The following is a 25,655-nucleotide window of genomic DNA, read 5'->3' as shown; positions in this document are numbered from 1 at the left end:
AATAAAAAAATAATTATTTTCTTGTACTACAATTTCGATGGTGTTTTTTCACTTTAAATAAAATCGTGGAGCAGGATACGTCATAACAGAATATGAATGAATTTACTACAGAATTGAAAGCGTCGAAATGATTTTGTTGTGGTTTTTATAAAATCGTTTAACTTGAAACTTTTTTTTATAGGTATATTTTTTTAGATTGTAGATTAAAATTTTAATTACCATCCTTGTCTTGAAGAAAAATTAATTTTGTATAGAAAATTATGATGTGTGAGATACATTTTTAATTCGATAAAACTGTTAGTTTAAATTGTAATAAATAATATATTTAATCATTTAATGCAGGTGTGTTCTCCATGTACGTGTTGATATTGATGTAAAGATCCATGAGTATTTGATTATTTTCAGTAATTTTCATGTTGTCTGGTAAAATATTTTTGTTAAATAGAAATCTATAATAGTCATACCTAAAGCATATATTTATAGTTTTTTACATAAATGAATGCTTTTAAATGATAAAAATAAAGATTTTGTACGCGTTCCGCTTTTACCCTATCACTCGAGCGAGGCGAAGATTTCAATGCCTCCGGTAAATCTGATTTTCCGTTGTTGCCAAGTATTTTTCTTAACAAAGTCTTTGATTTTCTTATAGTCTAAAGTCCACTTAAGACTCCTGTTCGAGTCCCGTGCCTTTTTTTCCTTCCGATTTTATGTTATCACCCTCCAAAGTTAAGCGTTCCATTTTACCCTACCCTTCCCTATGTACCTACTTATGTACAGCTGTCCGTGCACGGGTAAAATAGATGTACCTATGTACATAGCACCTTCTCGTAGTAGCGATCTCTTACGTTTGTCCAGTACACAAACTCCATTCCTTAGTACATGGCATGATTTCTTAATCGTGGTCGTTTAGACGATTCGGTTGGACGAACGGCATCAAACACAGTTTTACGCACTTGGCCAGCTCTTACTCGACTAAATTGCACAACGCATCATCATATTAAAGCGTGTTTGCGCATTCTGACACACGCCATAACGCTGTTACGATTATATATGTATTTTGTGATGCAGAAGGAAGAATCGCGTAGGTACCTCATTTCGCCAACTGACATTCATTTCAATGGGTCTTGGAAATTAACCTTTAGAGGGAGGTCCGGGATCTTTTCATTGAAACTGTAAATTTAATTGACTTAAAATGTATGCATATATACCAGGAAAAATTTTAGGTTTTTTGGCGCGCTATAACTACGCTTGACAAAGATTTATTAGTTTCTCAATGTAAAATTAAGGTTTATATTTGTTCCATATAGTAGAAATAAAGTATAATGTTTAAGCTTTCATTTTGTTATAGTTAAGTTTCGCTTAATTCTTTTTAATAGTAGTTCTATGAATAATAAATATCAAAGTTTATGCTGCGTCGAAATACTTTTTTTTTTATTAACTATACGTAAGTACGCGTAGAAGCGGTCCGCCCCGTGGTAAGGAGCACGAAATGTTGACGAGGTTATTATGGGTCACATACGTAAGTAGGTAAGACTTGGATACCTGGTGCATTTTAACGAAGAAACCTTGAAAGTTACACCGACCTTGCGACACGACTAAAGTTTCAATCGTTGATTAGAATGAAAAATCTTGGCGTAAACAGAAGAGTTCTCTCCCTAGAGAACATCGCGGCGTTCCCTCCTTGCTCATCTACTCGCTTGTTCGCTTTGCAGCGATAAGAAACGTAACGTTAGCCTGCTCGTCGCTAAATGCTCGCCTCGTATTTAAAGGGCGGCGAGCTTGCGAAGCTAAAGCTTATTAAAGCTTTCGTCAAGTGGCGACGCGTGCCACCACTCTTCGCTAGGTATCTTGGATATAGGTAATTACATAATAACTAGACGCTATCATTTTGGCTTGCAACATGTGACAATATGCGATGGTTACATGCCGGGGGAAATAAAAATATGCAAGTATGCAGTTACATATTAGATATTACGGTAGGGTTATCGTTCAGTATCACGCTGGCAAACGTTATGTTGCGCAAGACGGAAATTTACGACGATAACGCGCGATATAATCTCTTAGGGGCGCAGAGTAACACATTTTTAACCGTTAGGCGCATATGCTACCCCTATGTTTGCCGCATATTCAATTTGTCTTTGTATTTTCAAAATGTCATCGTTTTTCACCGAGCAACAAAATTTCTCCAACGTATCGCGCGCCGCGATTGTACCTACCTACCGGCAATAATTATTCTATGCAACTCTCAACTCTCAACATGTGAATAACAGCAATCGATCGACTCTGAACGGACTGACATTTCTAATTTCTGCCCATTAGGTATATAAAAGATACCTACTTTTATGCAAAGTAAAAAGCAAATTATTCAATGCTGATTAAATATCGTACGTTACTCGGTATGTAAAATAGTCGAGCTCCCGGCTATTCGTGTAGGATATTATTGAAAGCATAAAAAGGGAGTGATTAACATACGGGTTATCGACGCGGACGAAACAGGCCTACATAGCTCTACCTCGGCATTATCTACAGTCTATACATATGTATATTTACGATCTAATTACGATCTAATTACGATCTAATTACGATCTTTACAGGACTTTAGTTTGCCATTTCTATGAAAGCTTGTTGCATCTGATGGGGAACGCCCCCACCCATTTCACTCGTAACGTAAACGTTTGTCTACTGGACAGATTGGTAAAACTGTTTCCGAGCGTTTTCGCCAAGTATCAAGTACACGCGAACCGTTTTGGGAAAAAATTTCCGTCATTTCTCGTTTGTCGAGCAATACAGAAGAGAAATACATTGACACTTGCGATGCCGTCTGTCAAAACAGTAGATCAAACAAGACTTTTATAATCCTACTTAAATGGCAAACTGTTCGAGTAGAAGGTGAAGATGGAAAAAGAACTGGGGAAGAGGGAAAGAGAGCAAGCGAGAGATAATATATCGTACCTACATAGGTATGTATCTATGTACTAAGCGCGAAGGATAATAACAAGGGCAAAAGAGAGGGGGTAAAATGCCGGGGTTGATTTTTTGGACGAATCGGAGAGTGCGCTGGAGAACCACGTGGCGGGTATAAGAAGAGCGGCGCGTATCGTTACTGGCCACTGTAGTACATCTCATCTTACTGGAGAGCCCGCAGGTGCCGCCCGCGCCACGCGTATCATCGTCAACCCTACTTGCATAGCAAAGAAACAAGTGGATGCGGAATCTTTTCTGTCCAAAGTATTAGTTTAGTTGCGTAAAAATAGTTGTTACGCGCGGATAATAGACAGGATCATCGTTTCGATACCGAGGAAGGACAGTTTCGAAGGTGAGTGCCAATAAATAACATTCGTCGAGTTATCTTATCATCGTAAATTCGAAAATAAACGCAATCGTTTGACTATTGTTGACGACAACAACTCTGTACCACCTACAGAGTTTTCCACTATTTCTAAATCGTTCGACCCATTCTGAAGACGAAAATCAAAGGACCATTTATTTAGTAGGATTAAAGATATCGGTAACGGTGACAATGAATTATAAGATACTGAAAAGCGAATGCAACTGTAGGTAGGTAGGTACAATAATAATGGGTAATCGTGTCGTGTCTAGGGTGCGCGTAGATATTCGAATTTTCTCGGGTAACGGTAGAATTTCCGTGTCAAGAGAATAGTTTAATTTAACGCAAGTAGTATACCTAGGATGCGTTGGGCGGTTGATTAGGTTTTTCTTCAGCGCATTATACGCGAGATACCGGAACGGGCAAATTATAAAAGTGAAAAGATACGTCTGCCGAAAGAAAAATCTCTATTACCGAATAAAGTACTAGACACAAATGACTTGTGAAAACAATCAAGTACTTGGATGACAGGTTTGAAAGCGTCCGCTAACCAAGTTTCAACACGTATGCGGATGAAAGTGCACTTGGTCGCCCGTGCAGAGTGCCATCGTTCGTTCAACCATCATTGTAAAAGCACCGGTGGACAAGAAAAAAAACACACACATTAGACGCCTTCTTTCTCTCATATGTGGAAAACGATCCGAGTGTCATTTTCTCTTTTCCTAGAAAAAATCATGGCCGACATTAAGACAATAAGTAGTAAGCATTCGGATGTCTATATTATCTTCGATAAATTTTCAGGAAACGTTCGTGACGTATCAAAAACTGAAAATATGGGGAAATTTTTTTATCTTTTTGGCATATTATTTAAAAATAATCTTCGAAAATAAGAATTCCATTTTCTTTGAAAATTCGAAAAATAAAAATGTTTTTTCTTCTTAGTTTTTCGGACTTTTATTCGAAAACCCTTTGTCGCGCGAGAAAAAGTACCAATACAGGATAAAAGATGCTCCTTGTCTGGATCTACAACTTTTGTTTGACATATTTTTTTATGTAATCAATAACTTGGCGGATATTATATATAATTGACTTTTGCGTGGTGTTAAATAATTATTTAAATATTTAATTTTTTTTTTATTGTTTGCAACTATTCTGGAGGGTGACCCGAAAAAAATGTTGAAAAAAAATTTTACCAAGAGTAAATAATAGCCACCCTAGTGTGTGCCTACGCACAGACGAGTATATCGTACAAGATTGTGCGTGTTTGTACCACGCGAGTACTAAATTATTAGGGATACGGGTAGTGCGACTTTAATAGAAACGCACAATTAGCAGATTATTTTCCGCAGAGATGATTGAAGAACGTAGAGTGCTCAGTGCTCGCGTTGCCTCCCCATAAAGGCTTTACAGACAATGTCTCTGCTGTTTTTGCATGAAATCTTACGCATATGTATTAGGTAGATACGTACATATTACTGGTTTTCGAAAGGGATCATTTATTATTCTACATAACGGTACATATATATATATATATATATAAATATATTTTCATTTAAGAATTTAAGATTCTTAGTAGGACCTTAAAAACTGATTAAAAGGTTGGATTATCATATTGAATTATAGGGAAGCTGAAGTTGTCCTCCTAGTCTCAGCTTCTTCTTCCTCTGCTTGATTTCTTCCCTTTGATGAAAGCATGCGGCAGGAAACGTATTAGGCGGCTAGACATGTATTAAAAGTGGCTACGTACAAGATAGAATTGAGGCATTTGATGGAAAAAGAGCACGTACACTTGAAATGCCATTTCAAACTTTTCATTATAGTATAACTTAATAAAAAGTAATGCAATTAAATCCAATTTTTTCTTAAGGATGTAGTACCTACCGTGTCTTTGAAACGTTGTGAAAATAATATGTGTGTTTATTTATAAGTTTCAAACAAGTGGTTTAATGTGGTAAATTCGTAAAAAATTGCTTCTTACATAGTTACACCTTCTTTATACATGGCGTAATGTAAAAATGTAAGTATAAGCTGTCTTAAGAATCAATTTTTTTTTTCTTTCCATATATCTGAGTCGATTTAAACGATTTAAGCCTATGTTTCTGATTGTACAACTGCACACATACTGTACGCAAGTTGAAATCGGACAAATGAAAACGAACAATCGATGAAAGCACGGGAAGTAGACGGACAGTATCTTACTGTTGCTATCGTATTCGTACGAATTCTGTTTGAACCCAACTAGATGAATAGCTGTCGTTTCTTTTGCATAAAAAAAGAAAGGCAGGTTTGTATTTTCCCTGGTTATCCTTCGTACATAGGTAGTTTAATAAGTGGGTAGCGATGAGAAGACGTAGTATATTAAACACGAACCTACATATGTATGTGTATTATACACGGGTACGTGTAATAGGTGGTAGGTAGTGGATAATACAGCTATGCGACTCTCGTTCCGTTTCAACCATCATTTTACGAGTCGTGAACTTTATTTGCTAAACTGGCTTTAACCTTCCTCTCAGGCATGTGGGTGTTTCTTCCGATCGTTTCTCTTCTGATGCGCGTGATTCTGGGATATCCCGAGACTGACGGCAACTTCTCGAATGCGATACGGCTGCAGAATGAAAGCAACGATACGCTGGACACTCGGGCCCGGAAATCTGCGACCGACGCTTCGAGAGATTGGAAGAAGGAAGAACCGTTTTCAACGCTGGGGAACAGAAAACAAACCGACCCGACTGATATTATGGCAGGTGAGGATTAGGTTAAGTGTTTTATCGTTTTCCCGATTGGTGTCCTTAAGAAAGAAAAGAAACGTAGCAGCAGGATAATGCTAGCTAATTCTAGGTGGGCCTAGGAGAGGAAGCGAGCACCTCGGTAACAAGGAAAATCCTGACAATTATCGACACGTTCGAGGGATCGATTCGAACGCGAAAATCGTTACAAAGAGAAGGGAAAGTGTAGGACCGTGGCATGAATCGCCAACAAAAGACAAGGTGAGTTGAAAAGACAGTTAAAAATTGCTTTGAAAATCATGTTAACCGTAGGGTATTCAGAATCCTGCTGACGACAAAAAGGATCCTTGGATTTACTGGTGGGGAGACAAAAGAATAAGCCTATACGGGTCAAGCCCTAGCATTCATCGGCCGATTCGCGTGCCATTCAACAGCTGGGGCGGCAAACGAGGAAAAGACTTTTCTCGCTCGAATGTCCAAGTTGAATCGAAACTGATGGATCATTCGAACATGTACGATATATGTGTCAGAGGGATAATCCAGCTGAAGAAAAGCGGACAGAAAATTTCGGTGAATAATTTGAGATGGAAAAGGGCAAGGAAGGAACCGGCCGATCAAGAACCCGATCGGCAACAACTCGTGCTAATAACGGGGTTTCCCAATCCTAACGATGATACACCGACTGTGTCTGGTGCCGTTAAAGGTCAGTGACATGCAACCGTATCTACGTACTAAGTCCCGGAATAAGTAGAGGGGGAGAGATCAGATAGTTGATCACAGTTTTTTAAAATAATAATAATGCTTTGCTTTGTTTGTATTTAATTATTTAACTTGTGATTCTTAGATTATTCTCAATATACTTGTACAAATTTCAGAGTAAATAACATGAAATAAAGGGAATATCACAATACTCAACAAAATAAAACCGAACAATTAAACTCTATGACATAAAACAACATAAATGCATTCTATGATGAAGAAAAGATTTTCCTTCACACTTTCTTTGGTTCTTTTTGAAATTTTTACCGGTAATTGGATAAATTACGTATAGCAATATAGCGCATATATGCGTTCATTAATTCCACCGACATCTACTACGTTATCAGTGAAAAAACACTTGAATTACTAATAAAGAAGAAAAATAAAAATCTGAATCAAGTTATCAAAAAATGGACGTACGTATTTTCAAGTAGAAAAAGTAACGAGCAAATATATATACAAATGGCATATGATTTCTTAACGCCTACCCGGCCAACAAGTGTAGAATCTGAGAAGTGTCTTTTCCCGTGCTTATTTCTTAAAAAGAATTGTTAAATAAATGATATTTAATTATGTACGTAAGTTAAGATTCTTTTCATTGTTTTCGTGATGACGATCCATACTAATAATAAGTATTGCCAATACATATTATTTACATATGTTATATTATTTTATATTTTATGTTCGGAATAGTTTTATTTCCATATATTTTTTATAATGCTCCAATAGATTTCAAAAAATGAAACGGTAGAGGTAAACCGGTTTTCATTGAAAATTTTACTAAATTTTTACAAAATTCACTCGAAAACTGCAACGTCAAGTGTTGCGACAATGCAAACAAATTGATCAACTATCCCACCTTTCCCCTATGTACGCCTGTATGTAGTTGGAAAGAATTCAAGATTGCTTCCGAGTCCAAATACAGATGCTACTACGAATGTGGATGTGAAATTACACGAAATTTATTTCTAAAGTATCTAACTCGACCATTAAACGCGGATGCTTGTTGTTTTCAAGATAAATTTGCCAAAGGAGGCGAGTTTGTACAGGAGGCTGATAGGAAGCAGGTGCTCGATAAATGGGATAATAAACGCAACTATTTCCTCTATCGATTCCCCCTACACGTAATCAACCATACGACCGAACAAGATTACATGACGGAAGGAGAGATTGCCAACAACAACAACAACAACAACAACAACAACAACAACAACAACAACGACGACAGCGACAACGACAACGACGACGACGACGACGACAACGACGACAATTGGTCTGTAATATCACCGTTGCTACCGTGTTAACGGGATAACTTGTATATGTACCATGTCTCGCTGTTGATGAATTGATCTCAAGTTTACGTTCGAGAAACTTTAAATAGCAAGAATTGTATTCTATAGCTTACATACATATACATGTGTATTCCGGTTCGCATAGGTATGTAATAAATCAGTAAAAGAAGCAGAGCGAACGAGCGAACGTAGAAACGAGAATGAAAGAAATTAGGACTTATATTTACACGTATAATGAGAATTCGTTTACATAGATTATTATATTTCATCCGCTATTACAGGTTAACAAAAATGCCTGACAAGAGAGCCAAAGACGGACAGGTCCAGAAAGCAGCGTCCAATCCGTGGGGTGGAAAGGAAAATTTGAAAATATTCCGTATTAATTTCAAGAGTGGATATTGCGTGATACTCTTACCAGAAGGAAGAGCCTACTTTTTTTGGGGCGGTTAATAAAGACCGTTGAGAGGTTATTCCAATCGCCTTTTTTTCTAGTTAACGTCGAAACCAACCGCTGTTAAATCGGACAGATTCATCCAACGTATTATGAATTCACTAGAAATCTCGTACATTTGTCTATTTGTCGATCCCGCATTTTAACCGTTATATTGATTTCTTGCGTCGGCTCTTCTCTGTATGTATACATATGTATGTATGCGCATACATTGTATAGGTACATATTCTACCCCTCGCGTCAGAGTTCTTTTCTGCTGAATTTTAAGATACTTGTCTGTTGGATATATAGATAATGTAAAAAAAATCACAAATCAGATGTGTTTTGTTTTTCCAGAGGACAACAGAAAAATATGCTAAAATATAAGAATAAGAAACACCACTGGTGTATTAGCAATCGTAATATGTATTCGTATTACTAACAAAGACACAGTCCATTCCCACCAAATATACCATTATTGCTTTAGCTTTACTTTGTGCGGTAGCGGCTACTATTATGTATTTATGTTATGTGAAATTATTATGTATTCTTTACGAGCTGTTCCAAGTTAATTTAATCTCCACATCGACGCTCTCCGACATACGCACGTGTACAAATCCCATTTTTGCCGACAGCGAAACATTTCAGCAAAACTAGTGTATACTATTATTCTTTAATTATTATTTAAATGTGCGATTCTTAATATATACGTGGCAGAGAATTTAAACAACACGAAATACATCAAGCGATGTATCATAATATGTAAATAAAAATTTGGATGACCGAACCCTTTACATCATTTGGATACTCCTACATAATTACATGCATACATACAGGGATTTGTGTTATGTACGATACGCGGCAAATAATCAAAGAATTAGGTGTGTGTTGCTAGCAGCAAATTGATATGCTTTCGCAAAAGAAGAAATAACTTACCCAATGGAAATTACAAACTACTTAAACAGTTTGGGCAGGTTAATATTTGCAGGTTAATATCGTTGCACAAAACCACAAAATTACCAGAAACGCAGAAATGCACGGCGAACAGCGACGACGACGACGGCCCAGTTCACACGGTTGGCTTCTGCATCCTGCATCTAAATTCTAAATACTTGACGACCATCCCTTCTACAATGTTTTGTGAATATGGTGGGAGGCAAAGCCACGCCATATGCTCTCACCTATGTAAACGAACCAACCCTGGTATCCGGTGTTCAATTCACTTCTCACGGAGGAACCTATAATCTTTAAACCTGACCCTAATCTCCTTCTGTCTCCATGCAGATCGAAGATCCACCCCAGAGCAGGACATCTAAGTTTAATGGCAGGGAGCTTATCTGCCAAGCATTTATGAAGGATGAGATGAACCACTCTGAAGCATTACGAGTCGTCTCTCCACCAATGGCAGGTTTTCACAGGAAGAAACAATATAGATTTTCTCAGCCCCGAACGTAATAGCGTCTTATGGCACGCTGAATGAATTCCCACAGGTCGGCAGTTTCCCTTATTTCAAGCCAGAGACTCGGAGGAGACGAAGCCATCACCCGTTTCCTGAAAGGAGTTTTCAGACTAAAACCCGCTCGACCGAAGTATACTTATACGTGGGAAACATCCATAGTACTAGACTACTTGGAGAAGCTGTATCCGGTAGAAGAGTTGTCCCTAAAAGACTTGACCAGAAAGACAGCGATGCTAATGGCCTTAAGTTCGGCTCACAGAGGCCAAACCCTCGCAAACATAAAAATCGGTAATATACACAGGTCATCAAAAGGCTTGGAAATTGGGATCCCCGACGCCATTAAGACATCAGGTCCGGGGCGTTTCCAGCCGTGCTATGTGTAGCCTCTTCGATATTGGAGTACATAGAAGTAACCAAACAGAAAAGCCTCGCGAGGCAATCAGAACGGCCGGATGAACGGAAGGCTCAAAAACCTTCGCAAAGTTTCATAATCGCCAAATAATAAATACCAGAGATTATGCTAAGACGATAATAGATTAAGTCCTTAAATAAAGCAGTAAGAAAAGAAATAGAAAATAAAAGAATTCCTTAAAATTACCATCTCTAAACATCTCCATGCATAATCCTGAGAACGAGGCTTAAAATATAATCGAACGATCAAACGAGCTTCCCCCTTAGGAACCCATTTGGGTTTTTTCCTTAAATCCTTACTCTCATCGTTGTGACATCTAGGTGGCAAGGAGGAGGGGGGGGGGGACTACCTACGTGTATAATCTCCTCGAACGAGGCTCTTCAATAGAATCGATGTAAGTAAACTCCGAGTACAATTTGAATATCTTGGAATTTGGAACTCGCGCCAATCCCACCCTGCAGGCTGCCGCTCAACGAACCGCAGCTGGCGCCACACATGAGTACTGTACTTTCGTGCATACAGTTGTGACGTAGTACTATCTATAGCACTGTATCAAAAGCTAGAACGCTCTCCGTTGTGGATCAAGGAAGCAGTGAGAAACAACGGCGGAAGTGGGGATCGTGCGCCATTTTCTATTTTTGCATAGCAGTGGACTAGTGTTGTGTGTGTACGTTTTGTGTGATAAATCGATGGATTAACAAATAAAATCGTCGGAGGACGCGTCGTATTTAATGAGGATGATTTTCGGGAGCACGTGCTTGGAATCTCGCGCAGCCAGTCTCACGTTCGGTTTCTGTTCCGCTTTAAGCCGTGCGTAAAACCGCAGGGCGCCCCTACAGCACGTAAACACTTTTTCTTCATTTCTCTTTTGAACGAGCGAGAGTGGTCGGGCGGTCTCTCGTTATTAGGACCCCGTCCGTGCATGAGTCGATCGACGCCGTTCGGCAGCGGTCCCCGAGCTCGTTCCTCGATTCTCCTCCCGCTTCGAACGATTAAACCGAGACATATAGAAGGGAAAACCAATCTGTGATACTAAACAGTACTAAGGTATATAACTAGGTATAAACTCTACAATTAGATGTACGTATGTATGGCCGTATGAGGAGACCGTAGGCTAGATCGCGTAAACGATCTAGAAAACCGTGAAAGAAAAAAAAAGCATCCCGTACGAGTGTGTGATCACGCGCTGTGAAATTTACCTTACTCGAGGATTAAAACGGGGCGATAAACAGAGAGGAAGAATGTCTCAGGAATCTGTGACAAATGACAAGCAACTGCCAACACCGAAAGATGAAGGTATGGGGACCCGCCAGTACGCTCTTATGTTCCCTCTTAATTACAAGCCCTGTTATTACATAAACGTCGCATCTCTTCCAACGGAACGATCCCTGTTAATCTCTGCAGTTTCTGTTTTACAGTAACCTCCGTTCTTAGTTTCCACGCTACCTCTGTAAACTCTTAGCGTTTCGACTACGTTAGGAGAGTGCGCTGAATTTTCCATGAAGCACCAGAGTAACTGGCTACCTGTAGAAACATTATTTTCAATTCTTAATCGCAGGCAAATAATTATAATTCCTTTGGATCTGTAGAGTGCGTAGATAAATGTATAATAAGTGTGGAAACATTGAGCGATAGCTTGCATATCAGATAGATAATGCAGTTGAGAAAGATAAAGGCTTAATACAAACAGGGATTATTAATTTCGAGTTTGCCCAGTTCCATCAACGTTCAACTACGATATATCCCTTTTTTAATGGAATATATTTTTCCCACCGCTTTACGCATCTGTAATTGTACCTGAGAGCCTTGGTCGCAGTTGTAAAAAGCTGCTTGGGAATAACAATCATTATCCATGAAGCCAATCTCAACGGCGTTTATTCATTTACCCCCGAAATGATTCTCTTGGATGCTCCAACTTGCAAGTGGGCTATTGGTTACGAATCACATTCAATGGTCCCAGGGAACTTGGCCAATGGGGCCTGTGACCGACAATAACGCTCTCTGGGGCTCGCTTGATTGGCTTTGTGGACAAACTCGCCTAAAAACCATCGGGCGTTTAGTCAGTTTGTGTCGTGCCGTGCGACGTGTCTGGTTGAAATTAAGAATCCCGTTTCTTAGGGCCACGTTACGTGAACGTAAACAGAGAATCGGCGAGTTTCGTGTTTCGAGGGGCGTACGTTAACAGTGAGGTCCCGATTGAGCCTACGAGAAATTCGTTTTGCACGGCGCGTCGCGATCTTTCTAAATTTTTGCGCAAACCCGCGCGAACGTGTATCGTTCGTTGCATTCGAATATATATATATATATATATATATATATCGGTCTCCCGCGTGGAAGGGACGCGATATTTCCTGGAGGAAGCTATACGTCTCGACGTATATATTTTTATAAATATATTTTATTCGGCGATCGAATCGGTGATCGCTTCGTCCCCGCCTTGTCCTTGGGCGGAGATAAATATTTGTCGCGCCATTGGGGAGCGGGCAAGGGCGATACAGGTGTTCGTGATTTCGCGAGATTCCGTGGGAATTGTTTAAACGTTTCGGAAGAATGAAGCTCGAGGCCGGTGTTGCCGTCGGTTCGAACTGGTATCGGCGACCACGGAAGCGTCCACTGGTTGGGCCCACGGGGTCCCCGTTCCTCGACGCGACTCTAGTCATGCAGACTAGGTGCTGCCGGTGGTTTCGTAAAAACAAATCGGTCAGCGCTGCGAAATGCGTGACCTTTCGTAAGTAAATCGGCAGTATTCTCGAAGACACTGGATGCCTGTTCTTTTACTCGACGGGAGATCCACGCGTTCAAATCTCCGCTGGCTACGCCAATGGCGTAGTCGTTATCCTAGCCGCAACGTTTGTATACAAACCGAGGCGTCCGTGTTTTTAATTGGGGATCGTTCGATTTGAAAATCGTTACTGGATATTCGTATTATGAACGTCCATTGGCTGCGGATGTTAGAAGCCCGTGAAGCGATAATTGCGGAGGAAAAATATATTCTATATGCTAAATCTGTTTTCTCATGTAGAATCCATTGATTTTCTGTTTGTATCGTTAGTTACGGGACACCCTGTGCACGCTGATGTACATGTTTCGACTAACTTTTCAGGAGATGAAGCAATTATATCAATGTCGGTGGCCGGGGAGGTGACCGACACTTCAATTATGGAAATGGGACGCTCGAGACCTCAATTCCAATATTCCCGGGTATAATAAATACTTGTACTTTCACCTCTATCGTTTATTTGACAATTGCTGGCTAATAAAAGATTTTCCAGGAGGAGCTGATGGTGATAAAGAATCTGCCGTTGTCCAAAAGGAGGCCTGACTTCTTAGATACCTCATTTAATAAGTACGTTTCTTCGTGTCCAAGGACTTCAATCGCGCCTTGACGCTTTGTATATTCCATCGCTATGGCACAGTAGAATTTCGATAACTCGAATCTCAAGGGAAGGGAAAAAATAAACGAAAATTCGAGTTATAGTTATACTTATGTTTTAAACACACATTTTATGCTCGAAATATCACTCTTTATTACGTATTAAAAGAAACTGTGATTTTGCTTTGTGCTAGTAAATCAATAGCACTTTTAACTCTGAATCTTGCAGAGAAAACATTTTCCTCGATATTTTCAGATCTTTCTACGCAATTTCGTAATACAAATCGACCTGCGTTACAAAAACAACACATTTGGATGGTTCCGACGCGATTTTTATTTAGTACTAGGTCGGTAATTTATTAACCGTTAAAATACCGTACTTAAATTATGTAGATTCAAATTTTCATACGCGTTTCCTTTCGGAGATTAGATGGAGTTTTATTAAACAATATTTTCAAAAGTTGAATTCTTCGATGCAAAATGCACTTGAACAATTTAACGTGATAATTTCTGCCGTATAATCCAATACGTGCTATTCTTCGTGCTAGTTTTCGCTGTGGAAGACCAAACGTGCTGATATTCGTCAGAAACGTGCATATAGAAGCAAACTTCGACTTATAGAGGTCGGAGCTGTTCTGAATTCGAGTTATAGTGGTGAAATACATAATTTAACATGGAGACTATAGTTGGAGTTAAAGAAGTTTTATTTCGAGTTTACAGCGGAAGGGAATGAAGAGAATTTTCGTCTCATAGAGGTTTTCGAGTTATCGAGGTTCGAGTTATCCAGGTTCGACTGTATTTCATTATGCCGACCTGTTTCTATCAAGTTCGCGCGGTGTATGGGACCCTGAACGTTGGCATTCGGGGAGGAAGCGTAGCTGTACACCCCCAAAGGACGAGAGGACTGGTCGCAGTGATCAAGTTACTGAGAACCATAACAAACGTCGGAATGGTGATCCAAGGGAGCGAATCCGAAAGGAACAGGATGGTATAGTTCTGAGTCCTCAGCGCAGGAGTTTTAACTCTGGCTGTTTCGTGAACGTGAACCAGCCTCCCAGCCGACGTCCGGAGAGCCCGATAGGGAAAGCAGAGGTAAAAGAATTCACTAATATCTTGCCGAGGGTACCAGCGAACCTTACGATCCATCTTCAACCAAACACTGTGCGCAGGTCAGCCACAGGGAGCCCGTGCGACGCATCGGTAGCGGCAGGATTTTAACTCGCGATATATGGGACTTCAGGCCCGAGAACGAGAAGCTCGAGCCGGAGCGGGCCGACTTTGCTTTTCGGTCCGGGTCCGGGGGCGGTGCTTCTATGCGCGACGGCAGGGATGCTCGTGACGATGCTCGGAAGGATAACCTGCGCGACAGGGACCGCGAGCGGGACGACAGAGGGGAGCGCTACGAGCGAAGGTCCTTCGGTCGCGATTACGGCGACCGGGACAGAGGGGCCGAGCGGAGCGAGCGCAACCACCAGCCGGAGCGCGAGAAGGACCGCGGGCGGGAGCGAAGGTTCAGTAACGATCGTAGGCGAACGTACAGCGAGAACCGCAACGACGCCGACGAGCCGGAATGGTTCAGTTCCGGGCCGACGTCGCAGCACGACACCATAGAGCTGCGCGGCTTCGAGGATATCCCCGAGGAGAAGGTGGTGAGCAATAGCAAGAGCAAGCGGCAAACGCCTGGCCAGAAGAAGCGCGGGAAGAAGAGTTCCGCGGAGAAGGACGAGAAGCCGAACCAAGAGAGCTCGGCAGGTCCCAAAGGGCGAAGCACGCCGACCACCATGGACCTGCCTATGAACGTAGTGGCGGCGCCGCATTCCCCGATCTCCGAGCAAGACGAGTCATCCCTCGCGCAGAAAGCGAACCACGATTCCAGCGAGAGTGCTGTGACCGAGCAGAGCTGCGAGACAACGGACAATTCCGCTACCGCGAATCAGAACCGGGAGGACAGCCATCCTGATTTCAATCTGGATGAGTTCCTCAAGTCCGACACGTTCCCCGGCGTTCCTGGCCTCCTGACCGTAATATTTTCTTTGGAATCGAGTTTTAGGCGATCTATGTTTCAGAGTTTCATGTTGTACCTGATTTTCTAGAACGGCGTCGGCTCCAACGGGGGCTCCTGCTCGCGGTTCAGTCAGTGGTTCAAGAGGGAGAGCCCGGTTCAGCAGGTGGACAGTCGGAGGACTTCTATACAGGATGATATTCTGAACAATCTTCTGAACGATATCACGGAGCCGAATATCCAGATCCCGTCTGTAACGGAATCCAACGCGTACTTCGCTCCTATCTCTCCCGCTAATACAACGACGACGAACACCGCCGCGTCGTCGACTGGGGTGAAGCTACTGGAGATGCTGCAGCGCGGGAATAAACCGAGTCAGAACGGGCAGGGGGATGCAGCTAGCACCGTTGTCCCATTGATGAAGAATACCACTATTAAGGATATGGGTAAGAACTCGCGGTTTACGGACCTCTTTATGATACCAATTGGTTCAAGAATACATTCACGAAGGGGGTTGTTGTTTCTTGCAGAAGTTGGCGGGAAGGTTGTACATAGCTTGGAAGAATTAGAAGCACGTATGCGAGGTGGTGTTCCTCCACCCACATCTTCGACTGATCAACCTCGTGTAAATAAGACTGAAGAAGATCTCTCTGCTTTTAAGAAACTGGTAATCTCAAGTGCACTCTGTTACGCGTGGGTTAGGGTGGGCCGAAAAAAGATTTTTTTCCCAATCGGGGTCAAAGTTTTTAATTTTTTACCAAGTTTGGCGATTTCTCTATATTTTCATAAAATTTATAACTCGTATTGTTGCGTCCGCGAGAGTTCATGGAAGAATTTAGCGGAACAAGCAACCGAATGACCGACTATTACTGTTTCAACTCGAAAGATTTTTTTACAAAATCGAATTTTTCGGAAACAGATCAAAATGGCTGTTGAATCAATGAAATATGTTCCTCTTTCACTACACCGCGTTACGTCCCAAAAAAGAAACACATAGATACTCCGCTTCGTGACAATATATAAAACACTATTTCACGTGTTTATGTGCTTAAATAATATTTCCTGATGCTCAACAGTGAAATATACAAATTTTATGAAAATATACAGAAGTCGCCATACTTGGTGAAAAATTAAAAACTTTGACCCCGTTTGGAGCCGGTCAAATATTGCCCGATTCCAAAAAATAGGCTGTTTCGAGTTTCGAAAATTGGATTTTTTCGACCCACCGTAGTGTATGTCATACAGTAGTGTATAGTAGTTAGTATTAACTTGGATTTCTTTACTTACGATACAGCTTGCTCAAGTGACTGGAGGACAAGCTATACCAGCAGCAAACGGTCCTATCCCCCAGAAACAACCAGTAACGTTAATGCAAGTAAGACAATGCTTCTTTCTTCCTTACTTGATGCCAAGATACTTTATTTCCTCTAAAATAATACGTGATTTTTAGCTACTTAACTCGCAACTGAAAGCTCAACCGATGGCTCCCCAGCAACCGGTCGCTGAACCTCTTCATGCTACGACATTTAATCACGTCGGCTCCCTTGGGCCAACCCAGCGCCCTCATCAAGCTCAAATACAACACGAGAATCTAATGAAAGTGCTGCAAATTCAACAGGTAGGTGCTGAAAACGTTTCTTCTAAAACAGCAATGGAAATTCGAATTCTCTATATTCTATTCTTCGTGTCTGTGAGCAGCAACAGAAGCACCAGCAGCAACAGCAGCAGCAGCAGCAGCAGCAGCAGCAGCAGCAGCAGCAGCAGCATTCTGATATGCTATCTATGATGATGAGTGGCCAACGGATGTTAGGCATGAGCCCTGTCCCACTAGAGATGCAGATAGTGATGAACAATGTCGTGACGAGTCAGGAACTCCTGCAGAGACCGGAGGCTCAAGCCATCATCCAGGGACTGCATCAAGGAGAAATTACTAGGCAGCATCTGATCCAGCAGTTGCAGGTTTATTTATGATTTTAACGTCGGGCTTGAAACTTGCCATTTTATAACTGGTGTAGGAATTGTTTAACAATTTTGTTTTGTTGGTATTGGTCTTGATAGAATCCAGCTATGCAACATCGTCACAGGGAAGTCTTGGTTAATATTTTGAAAATGTATGGTGGCACTACTCCTCGCACGATAAGCCCGCATCCCAGTGCGCCTACTCCGCAGGATCATATTCTGCAACAGATGTTGTACCAGCAACAGCAACAGAGGATTCCGTCACCTATGAACAGTGGTGAGTTTTATTTATTCTTCACTTTGAATGAAATGCTTTTGAATTACCTCCGTAGCTGCGTTTAGTATTAATTAGGTGGGTTCGAAGCTAATTTTTAAATTCTCGAAACTTGAAGCCGAAAGTTTGTAAAGCTTCGAAACTCTTGAAATTTGAAATGCTGATTGTGTTTTGTAAGTGGCATATTTTTATTCTAGAACTGAAGTGAACAAAATTTTTGCATAAATCTTTATTGACAAAATATAAACAAAAATATAATAATAAACAGATTCTCGAGGCACGCTGCGATCGATTCTTTGTTCATTGAAATTATACTTTTTCTTATCCGGCTTTCGAGAGTTTCGAATCGCGAAAAAACTGCAAAGTTTCGAATTCTGAAAATTCCAACTTTGGGCTTCAAATTCTGGGAATTCGAAATTTTGGGTTTCGAGGTTTCGAGGTTTCGAGGTTTCGACGCTTCACAAATCTCACCCTAACATTTAATACATTCATTAGCATATTTTTCACTGTACTCTGTTTCGAATATTTAATTTGGAATAATGTCACCACGGAACACTATAGCCCGTACATTTTTCTATTCCAAAAGCAAGAAAAACTTATCTTACAATCTCTAGTGAAAATAATCGTAAAATTCTGTTAAATCAGAAAACATTACACATTCTATTGTCAAATACACCGACTCTTAAGTAAAAATACTTTATCATGACCACTATAGTATAAACATATATATCGTTATGTTTGGAATGCAGCTTACTGTCCGCCGTCAATAATCTCCCCAAATTTGCCAGCTAGTTCCAGTACTTTAACAGTACAGCACTCAGGTAGAGCGTCAAATATAATTCTCCTATTTCGCTGCTAAATTCTACATAAACATAGTTCAACCATATGCTATATTATCTCTCTACTATTTGGTCGTACCTACCGTGCTAAAAATCTAGAAAAATCTGAAACCTATAAATTCCTCGTGCCATAAGAAAACAGTGTCATGAATTTTTCATGCGATTTCTGAATACCCCGATTACCTTACGCGTCGCTATTCTTGTTTTCCATAAACGCCAGAAGCAAGTGTCAGAGTCGTACGACAGCAAGGCCGGTGTTTAACCAGCGCTTGATTTTTATTCTGGCAGTGATGCAGCATAGAGTTCCCTCGCCGCGGGAGATTGTTATGCACGCTCAGACCGTGATGCAAAACGCCCTGATTAAGACGAAGCTGGAGGAGCAGCGCGAGAACTACCGCAAGCGGCAGGATCAGCAGCAGCAGCAACAACAACAGCACCAGCAGGCTCAGCAGAGGGGTGCGAGCCCTATTAACTCTCCGGCGAAGCAGACCATGAGTCCGACGCCGCTAGCCTTTACTCCCACATCAGTGTTACGTAAAATGACCGCTGATAAGGAGCCAGAGGGTGCGAATCAGTCTCAATTAGACTCTGCTTTATCATTCTCTCCCACGACTAACGACCACCGTAACAACTATCTAAACGCGCGCAAAGGACGCGTCGACTCGCAGACTTTTGCTTGCTCTGAGAGTGCGATTCAGCTTATTAATCATAACGCTAGACAGCATGGTAGCGCTGTGCTTGAGCCCGGCGCCTCGCACTCGAAAAGCTTGCACGAACCGAACAATAACGGCAGCGCGGGGGAGTCCGCGTTAAAGGCCAAGTATGTCTGTTCTTTGCAGCAGAAAAAAGACACGAATAATAATTCGGACCTGAGCACACCCGAGGGGAATAATCTCGTTAACGAGCTGAGGGAGTGCTTGCGCGAGAATACGCCGGCTAAAGACTCGACTCTGATAGATATAAGTGATACTAATAACAATAGTCCTCTTATTCTTGACAAGCTATTGACGGAACAGTTTGAGATTGAAACGATAATAGTCGACAATAAAACGATTGGAAAGATAGAAGAGAATAAGATATTAAACTCGCAGAACGATGAAGTTGTTGTTTAGAACACTGAGTGTTTAATGAACTTCATACGGAAAAGAGAGAAAAAAAAGAAAGATTCATAAATCTGTGACTATTATCTAATGTAACATTGCTTTTTTTTTATTTCTATATTAAAATGAGGAATGATAAGTTTGTTTTCTTTCCTTTCTACTTTTTTTTTTTGCTTGACACCTTTAATGTGTTTGAAAGTTGATTTGTCTGCAGCTTGTTGCAAATTTATACACGGAAGAGAAATGAGTCTTTTTAGTTTCGAATATGCTACTAATTCTTCTAAAAAATAACTGATATTATAAATTAAATTCTCTGCTTAGTGCCAATATATGAACGTATTGCAAGAGAAAAGTATGTTGGAATAGTTTTAAAATAAAAAGCTTTATAAATCAATGTTCATGCTTTAAGTTTTCCTTTTCACATTTTCATTTTCCTTTAATGGAATGCTTCTACTTCTTCTCTGTGCTTTGTCGCATGCGCTTCTCAACTTTTACGTTTCGATTTTGTGGTTTCACGTGGACAGGGGATTTGCATGACTAGTAGTAAGCTTATGTAATTAAAAAATAGATAGCAGTGCTGTTCTGTGCCTTGTTTCTATGGGCGAATTCCACTCACGCCCAAATTGCCCGCGCTGTCGCGATATGTAATGAAAATCACGGGCGATTTGGGCGTAAGTGGAACGCACACTAAATTATATTATCGTTTGTCAATTCGTTTCATTTGTTATCAGACCTAAAAATAATGCTACAGTTCGACACTTAACAAAACGTAACTCCTCATTTTATGTTAATACTTAATAATAATTTATGTTAACTTACAATTAGTTAATAACTGGTATTGCTCCTTTCAAAAGAATTAGAATGATCTGTTGCGGTGTATCGTTGAAGAATCGAGAAAGAATTCTTCGAGCGTTTAAAACACTTAGATACTTTGTGCGTACCTTTAAGCATATACCACTGCCTAACAGCTTTTTTATTTTCATGTAGGCAATAGTAACGATCCATCAAAGTTGGGGATCCAATCGCAAATACAACAAATGCAGTCTGCGGTTCAATTACTAACGCAAGGGGTTCTCTCTCGGCACAACACATTGAGACCGCAGTCTGTTCAATCCACGTGGTCGAATCCAACTATTAAACAACACCCAGGTATGTTCCTTAATGTAACCTCAGTATATCTTTTACTCAGTGGCGGATTTAACGGGCGGCCGATGAGCAGTTGTCGCCTGGGGCCCTACCCAGAAGGCCCCTCAGGGTCCCATCCTAAAAAAATTATGATTTTATCCAAGCACTATATTTCATTTTCTGTACTACTACACTTCACCCGCTTTTAGTAAATTACTTTTTCATTTTCCCGAAAAAATGGGCCCCACAGAACGTTTGCCACCTAGGCCTTTTCCCTTAGGGGGTTAGACCACTTTGGCCAGGTCAAGAAATATTGCATCTTTGGCAATTTATTTCTAAGTGACAAAAACACTTTTATCGATAAAAATTTATCAATGAAGATAGAGATCTCTTTGAATAATATATATCAAAACATTCCGAAAACTTCAAATGTGTTTTCCGAGACGGTGTACGCTGTAATTTGAGTAAAACTCTATGGATTTTTATGCAATTTCGCACAGATGTTCTTAAATGTATTCTTTATCGTCCGATCAATTTGTTCGATATTTTAATTTTTACCTGGCTTATGCGTAAATAAAGTCCATTTTCTTACACATAAAAATGAGCTTTTTGCTTCAGACTGTAGTTATTTTTGTTATTTTTCAACCAATCGAAAAAATAACCCCTTAAAATCCACCACTGCTTTTACTGCAATAAAAAGAAGGACTTATCGGAGTAAATATTTACTGCATTACAGGTCGACCGATAGTGAAAGGTGGTAGCAATAGTGGTAATCAATTCCAATATAGTGGAAATACAGATTTCCAGCAGCAACAGCAGCAGCAGCAACATCAACAACATAGAACAGTTACAAACGTGTATGGTAATCCTGCACGCTCCAAACATACCATGACTACTTCTAAACCGCATCACAATGTTCCGCAATACAATGTTGCTCAGAATTCAATGATAAACCAGAGGTCAAGTACCATAAATAGCCAAATGAAAGTACAGCAGGCGCAGTCCCATCTTGCTAACATGCAGCACCAAACGCAGCAGCAGCAACAGCAGCAGAAACAGCAACGAACGCTTAACTCGCAGATGCAGATGGTCTTGAACCAGAACTACAATTCCAGTCGTGCAGGTAAGAGTGACGATTTCCAACCGAATTTACCTCAATCCTTACAGCTGTGCACGCAGAGTTGGGCATTATTTATCTTCGAATAAAACGAAGGTACTCGAGAATAACGAATAATTTTTTATTCGAATAAATTTGTATTATTATATTAGTAATAAAAATTTATTCGAATAATGCCAAACTCTTCGTGGTCGACGATCCCGTCCCGAGGCGTCCATGACAAAATCGCAGTGAATTCTAAGCACGTTTAGAGTTCAAAAAATATTCCTACTCTGGTCGCAGTAATTTAGAAATATTTTGTCTCTACGTTACATTAACTTTACTGTTCTCGAAATTTTTCAGGTGCCTTCCTCTTGCCTAATCAAATTGCATGCAATGGTATTCAGAAATTGGAACAATTAGGTCCCACAATTTAGCTGCTCCTCTTATTTAAACCACTCTAGACAGCATTTATCTTTGGATCGAACCTAAAGTAATGAACTAACAGTTATTTTAGGCTGCCCTTCTTTCTCGTAACACCGCTCACCATACATTCACCCGTACCGTTGGACAATATCTCTATTTCTGTACTCTTACTCCATCCTACCATTTGCAACTATTTCTTTCTCACACGAACACTTATACGTAGCGTAGCACTCTATATGGAAATAGAATCACTCTCTCTCTCTCTCTCTCTCTCTCTCTCTCTCTCTCTCTCTCTCTCTCTCTTATTTCTCGCGGCGAAACGAACCTTAAGGCTAAACCCACGGAATGCCTTTCGCAGATGGACGAGTAATGCGGCCGCAAAAGATGAGCAAGCCCGTGGGCCGTCAAGCATCACCTGGTTTAGGAGGATACATGGGCAGCAACGGCGGAGATCTTTCGCCGACCTCGAATCAATTGGCACGATGGTTCAGTCCGGAGCTTCTCGCCCAAGCTCGGGCCGGTAAGCTTCCAGAGCTCGTCCAGACAAACGTCTTATCCCTGGAGGAGTTAGAAAGACTTCAACACGCGTCGACTACAGTGCATAATTAGATTAATATTGTACCTTCTCATGTTTACAATAATTGCAAGCAGATGTTTATCGGCAGGCTGTAGTTCCAACAGAATTCTATCTTTCAAATTAGGTGGCTTTTCATATTAAACACAGAAATATGAAGATTCCATTCTTGTTAACGGAAAGAGAGAAAAAACAGAAAAGACGTCTAAGTGATTAAAAAAAAAAATAAAATAAAAATAAGAGTCCTGCTTGCATGAAGTCATTTAGGTAATAAACCTTAACGGGGCGGCGAGGTTTAGCGAACTAATTATCCACGTTGGTCAGAGACAATTCCTGGACACGATACGGATGAGTTGAGCAGTATTTCCTTTGTAAAATGAGAACGTCCTTCTTTTTTTTTTTTTTTTTTTGAGTATCTTACGACTTGTTTGTAACAAATTTTACAAAGCGCGTTAACTACGGAGCTACAAATGTACAGAGGAGGCGGGGATACGATGCGAGGTCGAATATAATTAACGCGAGGCGAGCCATTTAAAGACGAGTCTGATTGAACAGGTTTCCGGCGAGAGAACGATTTATTGCTTATAAGACTGAGAAACACTGAAAACTCTTACTATTGACTGCGAGGAGGTAAAGCAATATCGCGATAGGTTTCTAAATGGCAGCGTGACGGGGAATTATCTGCCTGAGAGTGGACAGCAAGTTTTCTCATTTACGCAGGAACGAGGGGGGAGTTTACGTGCTCAGAGATAATACAATCATATTCCAAGATTTACAATTGTTCCACCCGCATCGCTATTATTGTGGAAATTGTGATGGTCGTTAACCGATTCGACAATGTTTCCTAATCATTTAGCTTCTTATCGCGGGGCTTAAATGTTCTTCGGGCGGATGTTTTAAAGCACGGAAAAGGGCCGCAGCATCCTCGAGTACAGTTATACATATATATATATATATAGAGGGGGAGAGAGAGAGAGAGAGAGAGAGAGAGAGAGAGAGAGAGAAAGTGTCACATATTATATTCTACTTATATTATTACGGACAATGTGATCGTATAGACGGAATAGACATACGAGGGAAAGAAATAACGAGAGCGAGCACTCGTCGGACTTGCATATATTACGGAAATAAATATATAATATATACTTTGTAGAAGTGTGAGGGTACAGTGTTATTATCATGTTCGAAAGTGGAAGTTAGCAGTTAACTGTGGCAGACGTAATACGCGTTCGCGGAGTTCACGAAGGAATACAGGAACGGGAGGGTAAATAAGAGCCAAGGGGAAAGAACATTCCATCGGTCTGAGAAGGACAGAATAGATCTAATGTCGATACTGCTGCCAAAATGTGTTTGCTTTATAATTAACTTGTTACTTTCGTGATTACATTTTTCGCACAACCGTGACGATTATATTTGGCCTACCTATAGCACGAATAATATCGATGCAGACACTTGTTTCACCTTTCTTACATTTTCCGTTGCATAGTTGATGGTTGAATCCGCATTGGAGTCTCGCATCGGTTACACGAGATTGCATTTTCCCTTCATCGAGAAAGCACAGTCGCTTCTGTACTTCGGGACATTTATAAGTGAAGCAAAGACATTAAGGGGAGAAAGCCGTAGAATTAAAACGAATGGGAAATGCTTTCCTACGTTCCTATAACACGCACGATGCACTTTGTTTTCCTACAATACTCTATTTAATAAAATGGATATTCCTATTTCGATATACTTATTACGCCTGTTTGTCTAAATTCTTCTCACGATCTCTATTGCGCATCCTTGAAAAAAGAAAGCATAATGTTTCGGGTACTCGTACGTTTACGAAAGAAATGTTTGCCGGACTGAGGCTTAGCGTGCACGATGCGGCAGTCTTGTGATTCGTGGGAAATGCGATTAGATGTTTCTGGGGCTCTCCAAGCGTGCGCTCTTCATTTAATTGGTAACGAAAATTCGAGGAGCATGTAATATATTATCTTGTCCAGTATAGTTAGTGATCAGATTTTTAGTATTTTGCCATTTGTTCTAGAGTTTCTCAGCGCGTCGAAGGTATGTTTTGTATTTTGCCCCGATGGTCACTGTTCGATTTTTAGATCACACGACGAAGCGTCCACGATTGAGAGAACCGTACTGTGTAAAAGACAAAAGCCGTTGGAAGTTATTTGCCAGGAATGTAATTACTACAAGTACTGCCAACAACAAATGTATTAACGTTATTAAGTACCAAATGAATAGACGGCGAGATTTGACTCTCGGATATTACTTGCAAATAACATCGCTGCCTTACGAGAGGCTATTACAATTGAGAATCTGTGAAGTGTAACACGAGGTAAAATAGAAAAAAAGGGAATGGCTCTTTATAAAGCAAATCGCATTTATGTTAGACTCCATTTCCAAGAATAGCAACGCCTGACCAATAACGGTGGGAAATGTTCTACAAAATTGTAAGGAATTTTTAATTCACTTTTTTAAGAAATA

At 40.6% G+C, this 25,655-nt stretch overlaps 3 protein-coding genes across 16 annotated transcripts in view; 2 read left to right on the top strand and 1 right to left on the bottom strand.

The window, feature by feature from the left end:
• Positions 1–9,581, bottom strand: part of LOC143376113 (COMM domain-containing protein 4) — a 12,494-nt gene extending 2,913 nt beyond the window's left edge. Inside the window, exon 1 of one of the 2 annotated variants that reach the window (XM_076826029.1) lies at positions 9,559–9,581. The gene's annotated coding sequence lies outside the window, so the exon portion shown is untranslated. Of the gene's footprint in view, positions 1–9,474 lie in introns of both variants that reach the window. The other variant, XM_076826028.1, reaches the window with a different exon arrangement.
• LOC143376111 (uncharacterized) lies at positions 2,668–9,095 on the top strand. 2 transcript variants are annotated; one of them, XM_076826026.1, is made up of 6 exons: positions 2,668–3,316; positions 5,845–6,075; positions 6,170–6,318; positions 6,379–6,760; positions 7,834–8,089; positions 8,390–9,095. In XM_076826026.1, the coding sequence occupies exons 2-6, from the start codon at positions 5,847–5,849 to the stop codon at positions 8,556–8,558; spliced, it is 1,185 nt and encodes a 394-aa protein (XP_076682141.1). In that variant the 5' UTR covers positions 2,668–3,316; positions 5,845–5,846; the 3' UTR covers positions 8,559–9,095. The 2 variants fall into 2 exon arrangements, with proteins under 2 accessions (XP_076682141.1, XP_076682140.1); XM_076826025.1 differs by having other exon boundaries at positions 2,996–3,316; positions 6,370–6,760.
• A 1,394-nt stretch (positions 9,582–10,975) lies between the features above and the next one.
• Positions 10,976–23,417, top strand: LOC143376102 (uncharacterized). Of its 12 annotated transcripts, none has more exons than XM_076825994.1 (15): positions 10,976–11,705; positions 13,513–13,610; positions 13,682–13,755; positions 14,610–14,874; positions 14,952–15,803; positions 15,876–16,230; positions 16,315–16,487; positions 17,043–17,159; positions 17,235–17,417; positions 17,492–17,743; positions 17,843–18,020; positions 19,145–19,420; positions 20,944–21,105; positions 21,818–22,204; positions 22,962–23,417. In XM_076825994.1, the coding sequence occupies exons 1-15, from the start codon at positions 11,651–11,653 to the stop codon at positions 23,210–23,212; spliced, it is 3,678 nt and encodes a 1,225-aa protein (XP_076682109.1). In that variant the 5' UTR covers positions 10,976–11,650; the 3' UTR covers positions 23,213–23,417. The 12 variants fall into 12 exon arrangements, with proteins under 12 accessions (XP_076682109.1, XP_076682107.1, XP_076682110.1 ...); XM_076825992.1 differs by having other exon boundaries at positions 13,462–13,610; XM_076825995.1 differs by having other exon boundaries at positions 10,978–11,705; positions 16,315–16,451; positions 17,079–17,159.
• The last annotated feature ends 2,238 nt before the right edge of the window (positions 23,418–25,655 follow it).

Source organism: Andrena cerasifolii, chromosome 13, assembly GCF_050908995.1.
Source record: "Andrena cerasifolii isolate SP2316 chromosome 13, iyAndCera1_principal, whole genome shotgun sequence".
In the NCBI taxonomy this organism is placed as follows: domain Eukaryota; kingdom Metazoa; phylum Arthropoda; class Insecta; order Hymenoptera; family Andrenidae; genus Andrena; species Andrena cerasifolii.
Note: the sequence above shows the minus strand (reverse complement) of the source record. Positions and strands in the feature narration are given on the sequence as shown.